This window comes from Cydia fagiglandana, chromosome 5 (genome assembly GCF_963556715.1).
Source record: "Cydia fagiglandana chromosome 5, ilCydFagi1.1, whole genome shotgun sequence".
Lineage (NCBI taxonomy): Eukaryota > Metazoa > Arthropoda > Insecta > Lepidoptera > Tortricidae > Cydia > Cydia fagiglandana.
The window spans coordinates 7,483,958-7,503,269 of NC_085936.1; the positions used below are offsets into that span (position 1 = coordinate 7,483,958).

General features: G+C 34.8%; 3 protein-coding genes across 7 annotated transcripts in view; all 3 read right to left on the reverse strand.

The window, feature by feature from the left end:
* Nucleotides 1-440, reverse strand: part of LOC134664383 (acetylcholinesterase-like) — a 75,258-nt gene extending 74,818 nt beyond the window's left edge. The window contains exon 1 of one of the 2 annotated variants that reach the window (XM_063520971.1): nucleotides 286-440. The gene's annotated coding sequence lies outside the window, so the exon portion shown is untranslated. Of the gene's footprint in view, nucleotides 1-272 lie in introns of both variants that reach the window. The other variant, XM_063520972.1, reaches the window with a different exon arrangement.
* Nucleotides 1-19,312, reverse strand: part of LOC134664380 (serine protease nudel) — a 389,278-nt gene that overhangs the window by 224,048 nt on the left and 145,918 nt on the right. The window lies entirely within an intron of this gene.
* The window catches only part of LOC134664370 (zinc finger protein 768-like), a 61,106-nt gene continuing 47,999 nt past the window's right edge, over nucleotides 6,206-19,312 (reverse strand). For 3 of the 4 annotated variants that reach the window (XM_063520950.1, XM_063520951.1, XM_063520953.1), the window contains one exon: nucleotides 6,206-12,989. In XM_063520950.1, coding sequence (XP_063377020.1) covers nucleotides 11,838-12,989 — 1,152 coding nt within the window. In that variant the 3' untranslated portion in view covers nucleotides 6,206-11,837. Of the gene's footprint in view, nucleotides 12,990-13,125; nucleotides 18,495-18,866; nucleotides 19,297-19,312 lie in introns of those variants that run through there. The other variant, XM_063520952.1, reaches the window with a different exon arrangement.

A 19,312-nucleotide genomic window follows, 5' to 3' on the forward strand; every position in this document is an offset into this window, starting at 1 on the left:
TATACAGTACACATATTCATTGGCATAAAAATATGCAAATTAGCTTAGTTTCGAACGCTCTATGAACTTAAAAATAATAGATTAAACATTAAGCCGAAATTAGAATTCTAGTCAAAAACTTAATCTATTTTACCTACCTTATTAAAGTCATTACTTACTTAGCAAAACATTTACGAATAAAATGCCTTATACCCTTATTCATTCCATTCGTAGACCAAACTTTAAGAATAAATACTAATCAGAATCCCTAACCAATAAAACTAATTACTTACATATATTACGTACGTTATGTATACACAACAGGTGTCAAATAGCTGAATGTTGACCTTGATACTGTCCGTAGCTCTCGGTTATACAACAGATATCTAAGCTTGTTATAAGTTCACACACACGCACTCGCGTTGAAAGGCGACGGGAGCGTCGCGTGCAGTGCCTGCGACGGACTTGGGTAGACTGGGGTCCGCGCCGCAGGGTGGCGAGCGCGGGGAAAATCATTTCCCGAACATTGGAAAACGGGGAAAAATAAGATCGACGAAGTTGTCTACTGATGTTCTATCTCAATTCCTTTAAACAACCATAGAGGTAATACTGAATAGCTTAGTGAAAAATCACACAGATTTTTGAAGTGAAAACTTCTTTAGCGGCGCTGAGCACTTTTTGAGGTGGGGAAAAAAACTCGATACAGCGTAACGCGTAACGTAACGCTGACGTCATGTGTCACGGACAATGTTATTCACCAAAGAACTTTAGTCATAACGTATTATAAACAGGTCAATTATTTAAAACTGGACTTTTATATTAAGCAATAAAGCTGTATGTTCTAATCTTGTACGGGCTGAAATACGAGGATCTCACAGTTACATTCTAACTTTATATCACTCAAATATAATTCAATAAAGCTACATCTTGTTTTCAATTACTATAATAACATAAATTAAATTCTTAAAGCCATACTCTCTTGAGGAATAATTCCCATATTTTATACGTTTTCCAAGAGGCTGGTAGCATTGGTTGTGGATGATTACACTCCCGACTGGTATCGTCGAGCCCGGGCACCCCATACTATGACCCAATACCATATGTTTCTTATAAAACGATTCCTATATTCATCCACACTTCCATTGCTCGCTAACAAGGGTGGATACAATATTAATCTTTTACCAAGCAGCAATAGAAACGGGGATTAGAAGACTTTATCAATATCCAATAAAATTGTTACGATTCCACAGTTTCCGTAGAGCAACACCTCGAAAACGATTAAATAATTGCAGACTCGCGGTTGCGGTTTATTCGTGAATTTTCGACGAAATTGGGGCGTTTGGTGGAAACTTTCTTGATTACATTGTAGTGAATAAATAAAGGGAGGAGTATGCGATCGAAATTGCAACTTGATCGGCATTTGAGCGAAAACTTTCTTGTACTGGGGTCATACCGATGCCTTAATTGAATTTGCGAGTATTTATTATTTAATAGGAACAACGTTATTTTTAATTTTAAAGCTGATTTATTCAAAATCAAACGTCAGGCCAAATTACAAAATTAAGGGATTAAGTTCTGTTTCAGGTTTAAATACTTACTTATTAGTAGGTACTGAGAGACCTAGCTTTCCTTAGAAAACATATAAAATCTCAAATTTCCCGGAGATAAGACCTAGCTAGTTCGATTATTCGCCCCCGAACACCCCCATACCTATAGCATATTTCATGGAAATCGTTAGAGCCATTTCCAAGATCCCCGAAATATATAAATATATGCCTATTTATACTAGTATAGTAATTGCTCGTTTAAAAGTAAGATTAAAATTAAATTGAAAATCCGTGAAATCAGCGTTGCCGTTGCAGCATTGTTCCATTTCCGTGTAAAATTGTGTTTTTGTCGTTTTCGTTCAATCGGTTACTCATTTTGATCAGTTTTGATCAATGAGTAACCTTTAGTCAGTCTCACGTTTTGCTGGCTGGGATACCTAACATAAAGGGAAGGGGAGGGAGGGAAGGGATTAGACCACAATTTTGACTGCTCCGAACAACTGACAGGCCGATACCCACCGGCGGACTGAATCAGTGGGCCCCTTAACACCATAATTGTTAAATTATCAATCTCAATGCATCCTTACCAGTATTTCGAACCTCAGCAAAAAACTCACGCCTTAATAGGTAAGTGTTATAAAAACACTCGAATATGTCCAACTTGGTCTTGTTTACAGCATGACTTTTGATGAGCACGTTGAATGTTTTCGTAATTTGAGTAAGATTAAAATTAAATTGAAAATCCGTGAAATCAGCGTTGCCGTTGCAGCATTGTTCCATTTCCGTGTAAAATTGTGTTTTTGTCGTTTTCGTTCAATCGGTTACTCATTTTGATCAGTTTTGATCAATGAGTAACCTTTAGTCAGTCTCACGTTTTGCTGGCTGGGATACCTAACATAAAGGGAAGGGGAGGGAGGGAAGGGATTAGACCACAATTTTGACTGCTCCGAACAACTGACAGGCCGATACCCACCGGCGGACTGAATCAGTGGGCCCCTTAACACCATAATTGTTAAATTATCAATCTCAATGCATCCTTACCAGTATTTCGAACCTCAGCAAAAAACTCACGCCTTAATAGGTAAGTGTTATAAAAACACTCGAATATGTCCAACTTGGTCTTGTTTACAGCATGACTTTTGATGAGCACGTTGAATGTTTTCGTAATTTGAGAACCAAGTAGCTGCAAACATTTCAAACTTTCCTGCCCTCTCAGGAACGTATAGAATAACATTCAGGTGACAGTCGACATAGTAAAATAGAGTATGATAGGGCTTTTCAAGTTTCAAGTGTTTTAAAATAGGAGGGTTAAAGTGGGTCGCTTCGCTTGCCTTGTATTGTATTTATATTCAAGGTTTGTGGGGCTAATGGCGGAATGCCTTCGGAATATTAATGTTTCTTGCTACTTAATAGGCGTTAGGCACTTTTACTGGTTAAGTAATTAAATCTATTACTAGCTTTCTGACTCACTGATGAGGTGATAAGGTAAACATTTCAGTGTACTTCACTAATCAGTCTTAATTTCCTTACCGAGTGACCTAGGCAAAAATGCTTTCATGTCTGAACGTCTGTTTTTCTCTACAACTTGAAATTTGAAATATTGTCAGCAATTTTGATAATTTATACGGATTTTTTTCTTTACTTAAATTTATCCCTCCTAATTGTTGGCCACCTAAGTTTCACCGTATGTTTAGTGACCTTAATACTACACACTAGGTGGCTGGATCAAGGGTCAGATACAGAAGAAGGTAGTATTTTACACAGCGCAGATAGTCCCGCGGTTCATCTATGCGGCCTTCACCTCCGCTAGGTTTTGCTTGCCCCGCTTGGCTGCTGGCGATGGCGGCACCCTAGATTACCTAGGTTTTATTCTCTTTATTCATCATTCTTCTTAGGCTAGGGTTTTTATAATATGAATATAAAAGTAAAATATAAAAACACTTATAAACAATAAAAAATACATAATAAACACATTATAAAAACTAGGTTTTATTATTATATGTTTATAAGTACCTACCTATGTTGGCTATGTTGTATAGTTTTTGTTAAATATTTTATTTTTAAATCCATATTGTAAAATAACCTAACTTACGAAGAAAAATAATCTATAGAATAATCCAAATGGCACTCGACAGAACGAATACGAATTTAAAGCTATAAAAAACATATAAAAGAAAACAAGGCAATATGTGCCACATTCCTTCTGCTGAGAGCAAAATAATATATAACGGGATGATAAACCGACGGACAAAGTAGGCCGGATAATGCCGCTGGACGTATGCAAACAAGATTCCATGCCCTTCTGCCCACGTCGGCAAAATTTACTGCATACTCCAAGAGCTTTTTAAAAATATATCGACTGAAACTGAACTTTGAGCCGTTTATAATAAAGTTCACAGTTATATTCCTAACACAAGATTCGGAGGAAGGTATGAAAACAAAACTTCAGTAACGAGCAAACGTAGGTTGATTGAATTAATAACCTTTCTGGTTTAATTGAAAATCGCGTGGTGGTCGAAGATTTTCAAAGTTATTAATATTATCAATATCTGGTACCCCTTCATCTGATGTTCAAACTCTCGTAGCTTTACTAGCTTTTTAATCCTACACTTGCCTATATTGATGATCTCATGAACTGTGATAGCCAGACAGTTGAAATTTATACAGATGATGTATTTCTGTTACCGCCATATCAAAAATGATCGGTGGCGAATCCGACTCGCACTTGTCTGGTTTTTAGAGCACCGTACAAAACTTTGTTTAATGTCAAGACAACAAGCAAGCCTTTGTACGACAAGATAATTATTAAAAATAAAACCGACTGAATGACACCGTTACCAAAAAGAATTGTCTTCAGAAAACAGTAAGACATCATTCTAGGGTCTTCATCAGCAGACTTTATCAAATAAAGCTTTTTGCGAGAAAATTGATAAATAAAGAAAACGCACCTAAGTTCGTTACTTATAGCTTATAGAGTATAGGTGAACTTGTAATAGGTACTTGAAAAATGTCCTCAATTTCTATTATATATAGTGTGGACTAATATGTAATAAGTTTTTCTATTAGAAATTCACTTAGGTACCTACCTACCAAATGAGTAGCTATCGCTAGCTAAAGCGCACGTTATTAACCCCCTACTTACCCAACTGCCCGATTCAGGTTTGTAATTTTTTTACGGTTTTGATTTTATTTTAATACGACCTTGAAGATCGCTCAAGCTGATCGGTGCATGCGAAATTAAATGAAAGTCGTGAGTGAGATGCGCGATCGTCAAGATTGTATCAAAACTAGTTAAAAACCGTAACAAATTGTTACTTTAGAATCAACCTCTTGTATTTAGGGTTCCGTACCCAAAGGGTAAAACGGGACCCTATTACTAAGACTTCGCTGTCCGTCCGTCCGTCTGTCACCAGGCTGTATCTCACGAACCGTTGAAATTTGAAATTTTCACAGATTATATATTTCTGTTGCCGCTATAAGTAACAACAAATACTAAAAACAGAATAAAATAAAGATTTAAATGGGGCTCCCATACAACAAACGTGATTTTTGACCAAAGTTAAGCAACGTCGGGAGTGGTCAGTACTTGGATGGGTGACCGTTTTTTTTTTTGCTTTTTTTTGTTTTTTTTTGCATTGTGGTACGGAACCCTTCGTGCGCGAGTCCGACTCGCACTTGCCCGGTTTTTTATAATGCTTAACGCGTGTGCGACTTGTCTAAAGCACTAAGTACCAGCTTTAGATTCCCTCCTCTATTGACTTCCCTTATTAAAGTAGGTATATAAACATAATTATCTTTCTTCACTTGTTTTGCTCCACCAATGTAAACCCTATCATTCTTCAGTTAAGGTTTAAAATCAGTGGAGTTTCCGCTAAAAAGCTCAAACTTTCGTAAAAACATTTTGATTTATACGTCTGAATAAATCAGTCCTGCCCATTTTTCAGTAGCGCTCACAAATGGGCTTTGCTTAAACTAGGTCAAGGATATATCAATAATCCCGATAGGTACTTGCCTCCAACACGAGGCAAGTTCAAACGACTAATGACAATGAAAATTTTCAATCACTATATGGAAAGTACCTATGGCCAATTATTTCATAAAAATCGATTGCTCGTGTTACAATCGACATTGACTTGGTAGTTGAAACTGGAGTTAAGGAATGCAAAGACGTTGAAATGTATAACTACAATAGGTGTGTATACTGGCGAAAACAACACTTAACAATTATTACGCTTCTTCTTCCTCGCGTTATCCCGGCATTTTGTCACGGCTCATGGGAGCCTGGGGTACGCTTGACAACTAATCCCAATAATTGACGTAGGCACTTAGTTTTTACGAAAGCGACTGCCATCTGACCTTTCAAACCAGAGGGAAACTAGGACTTATTGGGATTAGTTCGGTTTCCTCAGTAGTCATATTTCCATACAAACGTTTTCGACATTTTCCTGGTCCAAATGTTTTCGACATACTTACAACAAATATTTAAGTGGGTCTCCCATACGAAAACGTGATTTTTTGCCGTTTTTTGCGTAATGGTATGGAGTCCTTCGTGCGCCAGTCCGACTCGCACTTGACCGGGTTTTTTTATGATTCCTATGTATAACTAGTATGAGTTGACTAAGTGTTACCTAGTAGGTATTGATGGGATTGGAAAGAAATAAAAATAAAAGACGTTTCAATTAATGAAACAAATATATTTCATTACGAAATTAAATACCAACAAATCCATTTTTAACACGTTTTCAAACCGTTTTTCAATTACTTTAGGAAAATGTGCCTTTTAAAGTGCCAAATATTCAATTTATTGTGCCACAAAAACACATTTACTAATTTAATAATGAGATCAAATACATGTTGAACACACAAATTGTCAATACTTTTACAAATTTGCGTGTTCCAGTAAAAATGTTTTTGTCGCTGAAAATTTTACGCCTAATGGTAACACTACAACACACATTTATTGCACATTTAGAAATTTTGTAAAGTATTTTTGTCTTTTTTTCTTATTTTTAGAGATCCAAGACATTTACTATAATTTTGCACATCGATATTGAATGAAATAATATACACAATAGCTTTTAATTTAGATCGTAGATATAATACACATCCAAAATATGGAACTATGCCTAAGTTAATTTGGACAATGGACAAGATACACAAATAAATTGGACTATTTTATCGGCTGTCATTGTGTTAAAGAAATGATCTAACATTGTTGGGTTATCAATCATCTTACAAATATAAAAAAAAACATGACACCTTTAACAATAATAATATTATCTGAAAATTGACGAGGTAAAAATTAAAATATATTAATTTACAAAACAGCAAGTTCTTACTAACGACTACTTGATTATAACAAAATAAAAATTAAATTAAATCTACACTCAATAGCAATGATAACGTGTTCACTTTGTATGAAAATTAAATTTATTTTTATTAAGAGTAACATTTTCATTGCTTTTGATTGTATCATAATATAAATCAGGCCACGGATTGTATGTCATAATCATAACTCAAACTACATAAATGTGTTTTTCCGTTGTAGTTGGAAATACATAAGTATCTACCTATACATTAATCATGTCACTTTATTATCGCCTTAAGGGAGAAAATAAATATTTTGGTGTTTTTTTGACTTCGAAGTAAATGTATAATCCATGCGAAAACGAAATAAGGGGACCTATGTAGTGTAAAAAATCTGTAATTTGTTAATAAGGTCCTACAATAATCAACATACAATATAATACGAACTTCAATAAACTATTGTTGCCTATTGACAAAATGGTTGCTATTGAAATTTTACTAGCTACTTATCAGGCAGGTTCTGCCTTATACGACCAAATTATATCTGCACATTTACCGCGAATGCGGAAATAATTTGAAACAATTCGCCTAGGCTTGCCTCGCCTAGCATCAATCTTCCTAGTTGCGCCTTGGGAGCTATAGGTCGAATGTCCTTTACATTTAACCAATACATATAACCTTTTAGCTTCCAAGGTGCTGTAGGACACGGCGACCAAATTACGTAATCCATTTTTCCATCCAAATGGCTAAGCACCAACACATTCTTACAATATTGAATACGTTGATTCTTAGAGACACAAGATTACTTTTAAAAATACCTACTGTACCAAAAAAATCCCTTATGCAATAACATCTAAACAAAATTATTGCTGACGCTGTTTCCAGTATTTTATGTAGTTTATAATTTAATTATCTATGGAAGCTTCAATAAATAAAATGTCTCTGTAGAACAGTTTCTATCACATATCATTACACATTGTAGCACCACGCGGTTAATAGACCCATCTACGATACCTACACTTACCTCTATTCAACGTTGTATATGGAGACGTATAAAAATCAATACATCTGAAAAATAATTTAAGATTGGTATATAAAAAATTCTGTATATGTTATGTTTAAAACTTAAGTAGGTAAACTCTCTTATTGTTTTGATATCGTGAACTATTGCGTTGTTTTGGCTTTTGAAAAGTTCAAATAAATCTATATGTTACTTTAATTCGCTATACGATTTTAAAAACGGCGAAACTTCTGGCCTACTTTTCTTCTACCCAAAAATCAGTCTAGAGTCGGTCTTCATTGAATCGCGTACGCTGGAGATAATAATTACTTCGGTCACTGTTGCGACTTAAATTAATATCACAATCATCACCCCTCCTCGCTATTAAAGATTTAATGCCTACGGAGAGAGCCATTATAAAATGGACTTCTACCGAAGCGTCTCATTCGATAAGTCGCTACTTCGCCACATCGTGTTCCTAGATAATTAACGTGCTTCACACACAAAGAACTATTTAAAAATCATCAGAAAACTGGCAAAGTTTGCAGAGTTAATGGTCATGCTGTTGTAAATAACATACTTCTGTCCATGATTAAAAATAAAAGACACTCATAGTTATTTATATTGGACGGAGATATAACGATTTTCTGTGGTAAAATTGTGCGTCATGGTACCTATGATTTAACCGAATTCCGAGACCAAACCTTACCTACTAAGCATACGGTTAGGGCCAGACTTTGGTAGGAGTTGAGGTAGGTTTCCAAAAGTTCCACCTAGAAGTCCTTCCAAAATGTATAAATAAAATAATGCCCATTGAGATAAAACACTAAACTCTGAAGTTAAATATTTTTAAATAATAAATTTTGCCACGTTTAAAATAACGCTAATGTTGTGAGGAGATATGTAATAAATTTATATTTTTAAATTAAAGTGGTAAAACCTTCCTCACAATAATTATAAAATAAAACTAAACAAAAGAGAACCCTTACATTCTAGTTTATCACATTTGTCCTGGTTAGTACTCGCATATTTACAATCCTCTGCAGTGCTGAGTATAATTATGAATCTGATTTAAAATTATTTATATTAGAGATATTTATATTACATGAACAAATATAAAGAATACCACACCAATAGTTAACACTAAGAGAGTTCAAAATAATGAACCACTCATAATTGCCGAAGCGTTGACTTGATGTTCATCTATCAATATCATGGAATATCAAAATGGATACCTAATTACATATAGTATAAAACTGGCAACAATGGGGGTTCTATCAAAGAACATGACAGCAACGCCGAGAGCAAATGTGAGTGGTTAATAACCTTATATCTATAAGACACTAATTACACCACAACATCAAGTAACTACCGATCATATAATTATAAAAACAGTCAACATCAATTTTGAATATTAATATATCATATTGTTTAAATTTGATGTAATGGCAAATATCTACATTATACACATTTTGTTTTCATTAGTTATACATGGTATTTCATTGTTTATTTCGATGGTATTGTTGAAAAACTTCATTATTTACAGAAAAAACACGAAAACTGATCAACAACATCAAGTGCGAGTTGTTGTTGTAGTGCGTTTCTTCTAATTTTATTAAAGTCGCGTTGAATTACAAGAAAAAACATTATTTATAAAAGCACAAAAATAGTGCACGTGTCCTAATATTGACCAGTCGACTTATTCCTTCTGTAAAGAGTATTAATAGTAGTAAAAATAAAAATTCAGAGTATTGCTTCTCGTTTATACTTAGAAAGTTTCGACTACCTAAATATTACTTATTAAATCCCTCTGGCAAACTTAAATAAGTATAATAACATTACATCCATATTCAACTGTATCTTTCATATGAAATAACAATTATCAAACGGAACCTATACATATACTATTGAAAAATCATTAGTTAGAGTACAGACCCTAAGGCAGGTATATGAATTAAATAATATTGTTTCCCGTTTCTTTCAACTTCGTTGCATTGGCTGTTATTATCATAAAATATACTTAAAATGTAGATTATGACAACTATTTTACAATGTCTATTGCATCATTCTCAGAAAAGTACTGGCCCGCAAATAGCAATTAATAAAAATTACTTATTTTTAAAATGCCGGTATTAAATCACTTATTCTATATAGTTAATAATGTACATAATTGACACTGTATAGTTACTTTGGAATCTAGTTGAAAAGGAGGTTGGAAAGAAAAATTAGCATTTCTTCAGTTATTTCAATTTATACATCCGTTTTTTCTAATGAGTTTTCGTGTTCATAATTACTAACTCACTTTTGCTGAATGCAGTGTATGTAACTAGATTGAAAGAAGAACCTTTTATTTTCCACCCAATCTCCTTTTAGAGAATAACAACAAAGATTATCACATTTGCGGCAGTTGACATCGTCTAAGAGCGATTAATGTCGCGTGTTAGCATATTGTAGTGAATATGCAGGCCAGTACGAGTATGTTTGTACTAAAACACAGTAACTTATTTAGAGTCGCCAGCTCCTTACCTAACGTAGGAGCTTTTGGTGCGACTGGACGAAAAAGTGGTTTTATTTCATGTAGTAAATACATAGAATAAGTAAAAATGCTATAACTTTGAACTAATTGTATAAATTGTACATATTATTATCTATAAAATCAAACCAGATCCGTCAGGAATACCTATACTAATAAAAAATAAGTGATTAAGTCACTTGGATTTAATATTAATATAAGTAGCACGGCAAAAATCCTTTATAATATACTTCACTGTTTATTTGTATGAGGTAAATATTTTGGCACAGAGAGATTTCTTACACCTAGCTTTACTTATTTAATCGCTCTTTAAAATTATTTGCTTATATCATATTTTAATTTATACAAAACTTTTTCGATGTCCTAAACTGGTTGACTGGTCTTAATCATACAAATCACAGCTTTTGCATTCTCCTACTTATGTATCTATCATCGCAACTACCAATTTTCTAGATACTCTTCAATGGAATGAGTTACTTCAATCTTAATATTACAATGACATATAAAAATATGGCAAAAGAAACTATGTGAAGCACTTCCTTAACAGAAACATAAGTGGCGTTGTCGTAATGAATAAAATAATATATTAATTACGTATTTATATAACATTATCACCCGTTTGTATTGCATTAGATCACTCTGCAACGGATACAAGAACAACACAAATAAATCCAATCTGAATAATGCGCTGCGTCAAAGAAATAAAATTACCCTTACACCCTAACTGGTTGACTTGTGAAATTATACTAAACCTAAGTAATTAAAAATTAGGTATTTTTATTAAATTTTTGTAGTTATCCTTTTCCGTCTCGAAAATAAGATACATGGGACGGTGACTTCATTTATTAATGTGTTCTTATATGAAACCGAGTACCTTTCGATACCGTTGCACTTTCCAAGTAAGAATTGCAACAAAGATAAAAAAAGATGAGTAAACAATAATCTAGGTACGTTAATTTACATTAGTTGAATTTTTAAAGTGGAAGTAACAATTCCTTTTACTCGTAATGTATGTGAAGTAAGTTTCTGTGTGGTAGAATAGGAGTACCATAGCAAGAAATATTAAGTGGAATCGACGCAACATCGTATACAGACTCAGACAAACAAATATTCTAAATGCTTTTTCTGCAAAATATTAATATCGTGAATGTCTAGGTCTGTAGGGATACAAGCCAACTGTGCATTACTCTTGTGAAATCACTTCTTGTCATCTTTAACGTTCCAAAGTATATCCTCTTAGATAATTATCAAAAATTACTCAATTAACTACTTATCCGTAAACAACTCTAAAATAAAAACAGTCCTGTGAGCTATTAATAAAACCTGCTTAATATCGTCGTGTAACGTTTAAAAATGTATTAAAAAATATTCCGATTTAGTGTTATAATATGACTCGGTCAATAAATATAGAGGTATGCGAATATTGAACGAAGGACGGCGCGGTCGGTGCAGAGACGTCGGCTGCGGCGGATCAGCGCGCGTTGTGCACGTGAGTGGTCAAGTGCTTGGACAGGTAGTCGGCCCGCGCGAAGCACTTGCCGCAGGCCTCGCAGTGGTACGGCCTCTCACCGGTGTGAATTCGGAGGTGACGAGTCAGGTCGCTCTTACCTCCGAACGCGCGCCCGCAGAACAAACACACGAACGGTCGCTCCCCGGTGTGCTTCCTCACGTGCAACTTTAAATTCTCTTTGGACCTAACGCATTTCCCGCAAAACGGGCATGCAAATCTCCTCTCCCTGTCTCGTTGCCTATCATCATTTTGCAAGAATCCCATAATTCCCGAATGTGGACTCGCGCTGTCGTGTTTACTATCAGCTCGCGACTCGTTTTCAGAACTATCTGCGATTGAACTAACGCTGGCAAATGAGACAGGAACGCGCCTTCTCTCTTCCGAGGGAGTGTCGTCTCGTTTGCTCTCACTTTCGGCACTCGAGTTCCTGCAGTCAGTCGAATCGTCAACTGTCACTATGGAGTCTGATGGGCCGTTCGAATCAACGGTACTGTCTTGTTCATCGTGAACTTCAATCGGGGGGCTTCTAGTGTTTTCAGGTCTGTTTTTCTTTTTTATGGAAAGGTCCATTTCACCACAGCGACCTAACAAAGCCTCGTTTGTGCTAGAAACTTGATCCATACTGTCACTCTGATCGGTGTTCTTTGTGTGAAGTCGCTCTAAAGTATGATTCAGACGATGTTTTTTGAATGACTTGAGATAGCGGAACTGCATTCCACAGACGTCACAGGTGAATAGTTTGTCAGCCGGTAGCCTGGCTCGGTGATTTTGCTCTCTGTGTTTGACATAGGCGGACCTATATCTGTAGCTTTGTCCACATTGTTCGCAGACAAATGGTTTATCGTCGCAAGAGGTCTGCGACGCGTGCTGCAGGGCGGCGTGGCGCTCCAGAAGCCATGTGGAGGGAAATGAAGCGAGGCAGACTCCACACCGGCGTCTTTCGGAGTGAAGGAGGTGCCTGTTCTGGTAAGTCATACAGTCATCGCTAAGATACCTGCGTAGGCGGCACGCTTGTAACGCCAGTAACGGCGACCAGATCGGTAGAGCGGTAGGGCTTCGCGGTGGAATAGGACTCGGAATACTGGGTGAACTGCATGTCATGTCCAGACACATCTGTAAAAGAAAATATTTATTATTACATTATTAGCCATAGAAAGTCTAGCGATATAGTAATACCGTTGAAGTTATAGTAAAAAAACACACGTACCTCGTAATAAACATTTTAGATGGATTAGAAACAAAAGACTAGTTTTGTAATGATTGTAGAGCTTTTATTTGTCAAAATTGTATTTTTACAGCTATGATATGCTTATATTTGTTTCAAAAGTTTCAATGATCAACAGCATAGGGTCTTGGTTAAGACTGTTGCACAATTGACGAAACATTACACCGATTTGATCCTCGATCTTTTTGATATTCTGTAACTATGATTGCTGCAATATATATTTAACAAAATTCAGCTTTCTGTTACAACATTATGAACTATCAATAGATAATATTGTTAAAAGGCAAAACAGATTTTCTCTAATCTACAATGTCAACAATGTTTGTTAAATAAAACAGCTTATGAAAATCCATCGATTTCTCGGTGAAGAAACAATTCTATAAATTAAGTGGACCTACATTATTTGAACTTGTGCTGAATAAAAATGGTTGATAGCGTAATTTGCAAACCAGCAAAGTTACTGGTACACTCATTTATTACAAGATAAATATTTATCTTTTTGACATTCTTAGGTAATATTATATTTACTACGCCTGTCTATGTAATCGGGACTAAAAAACGGTTTTCCTAGGATAGCGGTGCCGTCATAATTATAGCGGCCGTCTCCATACTTAACAATACGGCTAAATATGGATGTCGTAATATTTGTATGGAGACGGCCGCTATATGTCGGCACCGCTATCTTACGAAACCAGAGCATTACTCTTGTAACTTATGCTGTTTTAAATATTACGCTAGCAAATATAGTAGTCACAAACATTTTAAATCTAAATCATTTATATTAAACACATTATTATTAAAACAAATTGTACAATATACAATAAACCTACAGGAACTTAGAAAAATTGCAATTAAGTTCTATATTTAGGTATGCCACTTAAAAATGGTAGGTTAATTAAAAGTAACAATTAACGCTCCCACTACAAATACCTACACAACTCTCGTGGACGAAACTTAATGTATATTCTAAAGGCTAGTTTAAATAAAACTATTGTTAATGTATGTACGAAAGTGCTCCTGGTTGTTCGGCGAATAATATCACAAGATTGGAATGCGCTAACCTCGGAGTGGTCAAGCAATCCGGCGTTGCGCAGATCGCCCACCCGGGATGCTCGACCCAAACCTCTCGAATATACTTCGCCCCGCTGGCTACATATCATAACTCAAGTTACAATTTTCACCATAAAATGTACAACTTTTACTATAGGTAGTTTATTCGCTACATATATTATTCCGTGATTTGCAGCCTTTATATAAGTCTTGTATAGGCAAGAGGCACTCTAAATATAAAACTGTGGTCACAATTTGATATAAAATGAATCTACATTAAATCTAATTTTGAAAACAAGAGATCGTGCTAGTGTTTTAGTAATCATGCACTGTAAATACTTAAGAAAAACGTCTAAGTAACCATATACATACATATGCTATATGTATATTAAATGTAGTTGTGCTAACGGCGTGAGAGATCGCAGGGCGTGGCAACATTAGGTTAATGTTAAAATTTGAATAACTGCACTTGGGGGTCGTAGAATCTATTGTTCTTGTTATGTATGTATGTTACAATTGACTAACAACATTCACCACACTGCCTATGTACAACGTCAATACATAAAGATATAATTCTATTAATATTATCATTCATAAATATTAATTGATTATTAATAAATAGTACCTCTGAAAGTTAGGAAACAAAATAGCCTTTCAACTGTATTCTGTTCTATTATTAAACTATTTCGATAAAAACTCGTACAAATTTGATAATTCGCTTCATTATTACTGATATTATTGCTATTATTTATTTATGTAAATTGTAAATATTCAATCTTTCTTAAAATAAGAAGAGGAACATTAATCAAGGTTTCCATATTACTATAAAGTTTGGTAACGTTAGACTCCAAAAAATAAAAAGAGTGCAGCTTTTCAAATAGCAACATTCTCGTGTATTTTTTTTTCCATTTTCTTGCCTTTGAGACATTTTTGACCATTCTAGCTCCGGGAAGTAGCGCATCTACCAATCTATTTCTAAAATGCATTTACACTTCATAAATTCAAATACCAACTTTGAATTTTGTTTTTCCACCTCCATGGCGAGGCAAATTCACTAATAATTTAGATAAAGGGAAATTACTTTTTAATGACTCCATAAAATTCAAACTGCTCTTTTGAACACATGATATTGAACAATTCATGTTTACAAGAAATAATTCATTAATGGTAATTTGTCGTTTCATGTTTGCGATCACATACCTATATTTTGTTCTTAATGTAAGTCTGCTGCATTATGTAAAAATACTATCATTTTTAGACACATCTTAATTTTTAACACAGACAAATTCCGCATGATTTGATTCGTAAAATTATGGGACCATCCCTACTGACTGCGCCCACACAAACGACAAATAGTTTGAAATCAAACTTGAAAATGTACCATACAGTAAGTATAACTGGAATGTACTCAAATTTATTTATAAGTGATCCTAAACGTAGACGCGCACAATCACATTAACATTTAACCAAATCATTTAAACAAAGTGTCGTAGACAATTACTGCGCAATCTATACCTAATTAACCTTACCACGTGCATTTGGAAGAGCTCCTATAACACTACCACATCATAATTTCAATACAATTAGAATATCTTTAGTATCTTTACATTCCATTGAATCAAACAAGCATGAATATTTGCAAACGGTACTCCCAAACATAAAGAAATAAGGACATTGATCAATGATCATATATTTAAGACAGTATACTTAACAAATACATTATAAGTACAACTACGAAATATCGGTGGCATTAGCATAAAAATAATATTTTTGCCCACACTGGAATCATTTCGGAATGTTAGGCGTTTAGGTACTGTGCAGCACTTAAGTCCTTTATTACAAAACGCCTAATAAAGAAATCTTTATTGGAAAGACACGTAAGGGCGTGTTTTTCCATAATATTTGTTTTCCCTAGAAGTTAATTTAGCATAGTATTATAAATTTAAAAATGATAAGTTTTGAAGAGGCCTAAACCTAAATTTAGATACTAAATTTTATTTCATAAATCTCCATAAGTAAAAAAATAATAGACGAGTTAATAAAACCATAAATTTAATCACAAAATATCCTTTTTTAAATCACATCGACCATTGAGGTCCAAAACGCGAAAACGGCTCAAATCACATTCTGAGATCGTAATTTTAACTCCCAGATGGTGTCCTTACTTTTTTATATATCACAGTTCTTTTCCTAATTAACTATAATACTTTCATTTGATATTTTTCGAAATAAACAGCTACGTAATCCTCTTATACAAGTTAAGAGGTGTTTAACGCCTACATTTAAACAGAATCTGATATTTAATATATTTTATACTACTATTCCAACAATACAAAAATTAAACAAGTTACGTATGTTAAGACAAGTGCAAAAACACTTTAATTTTGATAGTTAAAATGATGATATGTCCCCATGTACTTAGGTCACATAGATTTTGAAAAATCATTATAAGAGTATGTATTTATCTATCGACTAGTTTAATATCTATTATGTATTCGTTTTTTTACAATAGTGATATTCGGTCTTAATTTAAATAAATAAAACTGCATGAACAAGGGAGTACCGTAAGCAATAAAGAACAAAAAGTTAAAATATTACAAGAAAACTTACGACTAAAGTGAGCCAACTTTCCAATCTGTACCAAATCAAAGCTTTAGTTCAAAAATCATTGGATAAATAATAGTTATTATGTTTGTGTATTGATAAACTTCTGTACAGACTTCGGCAAACCATTAGGCTACTGAGTCAGTAGTCAAAAACAAAAGTGAATTAAAATGAATGTTATAATCCATAAAATATCCCTGTATTTGACTCTGTTGAATTTATTGAACACAGTGGTTGTGAGACAAGTTTCAAATGCTTCGTAATAACAGATTTTAAAAATTGTACTGTATATTGTAATTGTAATAAAAGTAAACTGGCCCTGCTGATCTAATATTAAACTAATCGAATTATCAACGATTCAACTTTCACTATATTTAAGTAATAAAGCATTTGAAACTTTCTGTACAATAAAACAATATGGTTCTGCAGTATGAAAATAGATAGAAAATTTGATATATATTAATATATTCAGGCTATGCCTCTTACATCTCAACATGGCACGTATGGCAGCCAATATGATTCGCGGAACCAGAACATATATAACGGTGCTTCCGAAATAGTGAGCCGTTGGGATGAAGAGGCATGGGCTATATTCGGACAGAACAGAAACAGCGTTTAAAGCTTTGATTCCCAGGATCACACATCCACAACCCTCCCCAAGTTACCAAATACGGAGCTACTGAAGCATTATATTTACGTTCTAATAAATTTCCTATAAATCCGATATTATCAAACTATATGTTATGTACATTTTATATGTCGTAATATTGCTTTTGAATTACCTCAGGGGAGCGTGCGTCATTTACTTCGAAAGACATAAAATTAGTAAAAATCTCATATCCCTAATTTTTAATCATTACAAACTATATTTTATTGAGTGCAATTGTTCTATGGTCTCTAATAATAATAATTAAAGCACTCATTATCAATCTTTAATTTGGTTTATCAAATCAACTCTGAGAGATGAACTACTTATAATAAATTTAATAATGCAAGTCTCTAAAGGTTACGTCAGCTCTAAATCAATTATTTTACAGTCCTCGTTTAGAAGGTACTAAAAAGCTTTGAAATGGCAACCAAACATGAGAGCTCATTTAAGGAACGTTCTCAAAATAAGAAGCTGAATAATGAGCGCATTCTCCATATGAAAGTATTCTTTGAAACATAAAACAAATAATATTAAAAAAAGAAGTTTTACTTCACTAGCTAACTTTGGCTATGCCGTCTACAAGACTCATCCTACGACGAGATTTCAATATTACCTAAAGCGTAAAGAAAGCACCTAACGTTCCAAACGCTTATAAAACATAAGCAAACGAAATGAGAAAATTAAACGCTCATCTTCAATAAGAAAACGGAGAAGTAACCACTTTTGTGTGACAATTATCTATTAGTGAAATATCAAATATTATTCATATCGTTCAGATCACAGTTGCGGCGCTTAATCACATTCTTAATAAATTACAACATATTGTCCTCCATTTGTTCAATTCTACCACTGCTCGCTCATTGACTATGTCCAATAATAATGTATATTATTGGCTAATATACACTCGCGCGTCAATTGTCACTATAGCCATCCCATACTCATTGGTGCGGGCTTTCCTCCTCAGTATCCACAGGACTAGGCGACAGGAATTTTCGCGCGTACTTCGGATAGTGGGTTTTCTCGTGCGCCTTCAAGATAGTCGACCGGGAGAAGGTTTTGCCACACAAAACACACCGAAAAGGCCTTTCACCTGTAATTAAGATTTAAAAATTAATCATGCGATACTTAATTGTTTTGAGCGCACAGGACGTGAAATCATGATGCCCAGATACCACGGCCATTATTGATGGCACTGTAACAGACCTGTAAAACCTGGCCAAACTACCTGAATAACTCTAAAACTATGTTTTTGCATATTCAATTAATGTACGATTGCTTGGCTTCTGAGCTGCTGAAGATACTTTTTGTGAATCGGATTTGATAAAAGCTAGAATATAACTAAATATTTAGTGTCTTATGCTTTGTGGCGTCCGAGATCATGATTAACTTGTGACGCCCAGACGCTCAAAACGTTGAATATAAATGATTATAGAGATAGTTCAAAAACTTGTAAGTAACTTACCAGTATGCACTCTACAATGGTCCTTCATATGATGCCTCAGCTTAAACGCTTTTCCGCAAAATTCACATTTGAACGGTCGGTCGCCCGTATGCACCGGTAGGTGGGCTATTAACGATGAGACATCCGGGAAACTCTTGCCACAGAACTTGCACAACACCACGTTCCCAGGCTCCACCGGCCCGATGTCCAGGTCTATAGGCGACTCCTCAGTGGGCATGGACATGTAAGGCGGGTCCGCGAACTGACCCAGCATCGGCAACCCCAGCGGCCGCCCAAGTATAGCGTCCCGATACTTCAGGGTGTCGAGTGTGTGCGTTGTCAGTATGTGCCTCGTTAGTTTGCTCTGGTGGGGAAACGCCGCGCCGCAGTGTATGCACGGGTACCCTCTCTCCCCCTCCTCAATTCGCACCCTAGCGGACCCTTCGTACTCCTGCAACCACAAAAAA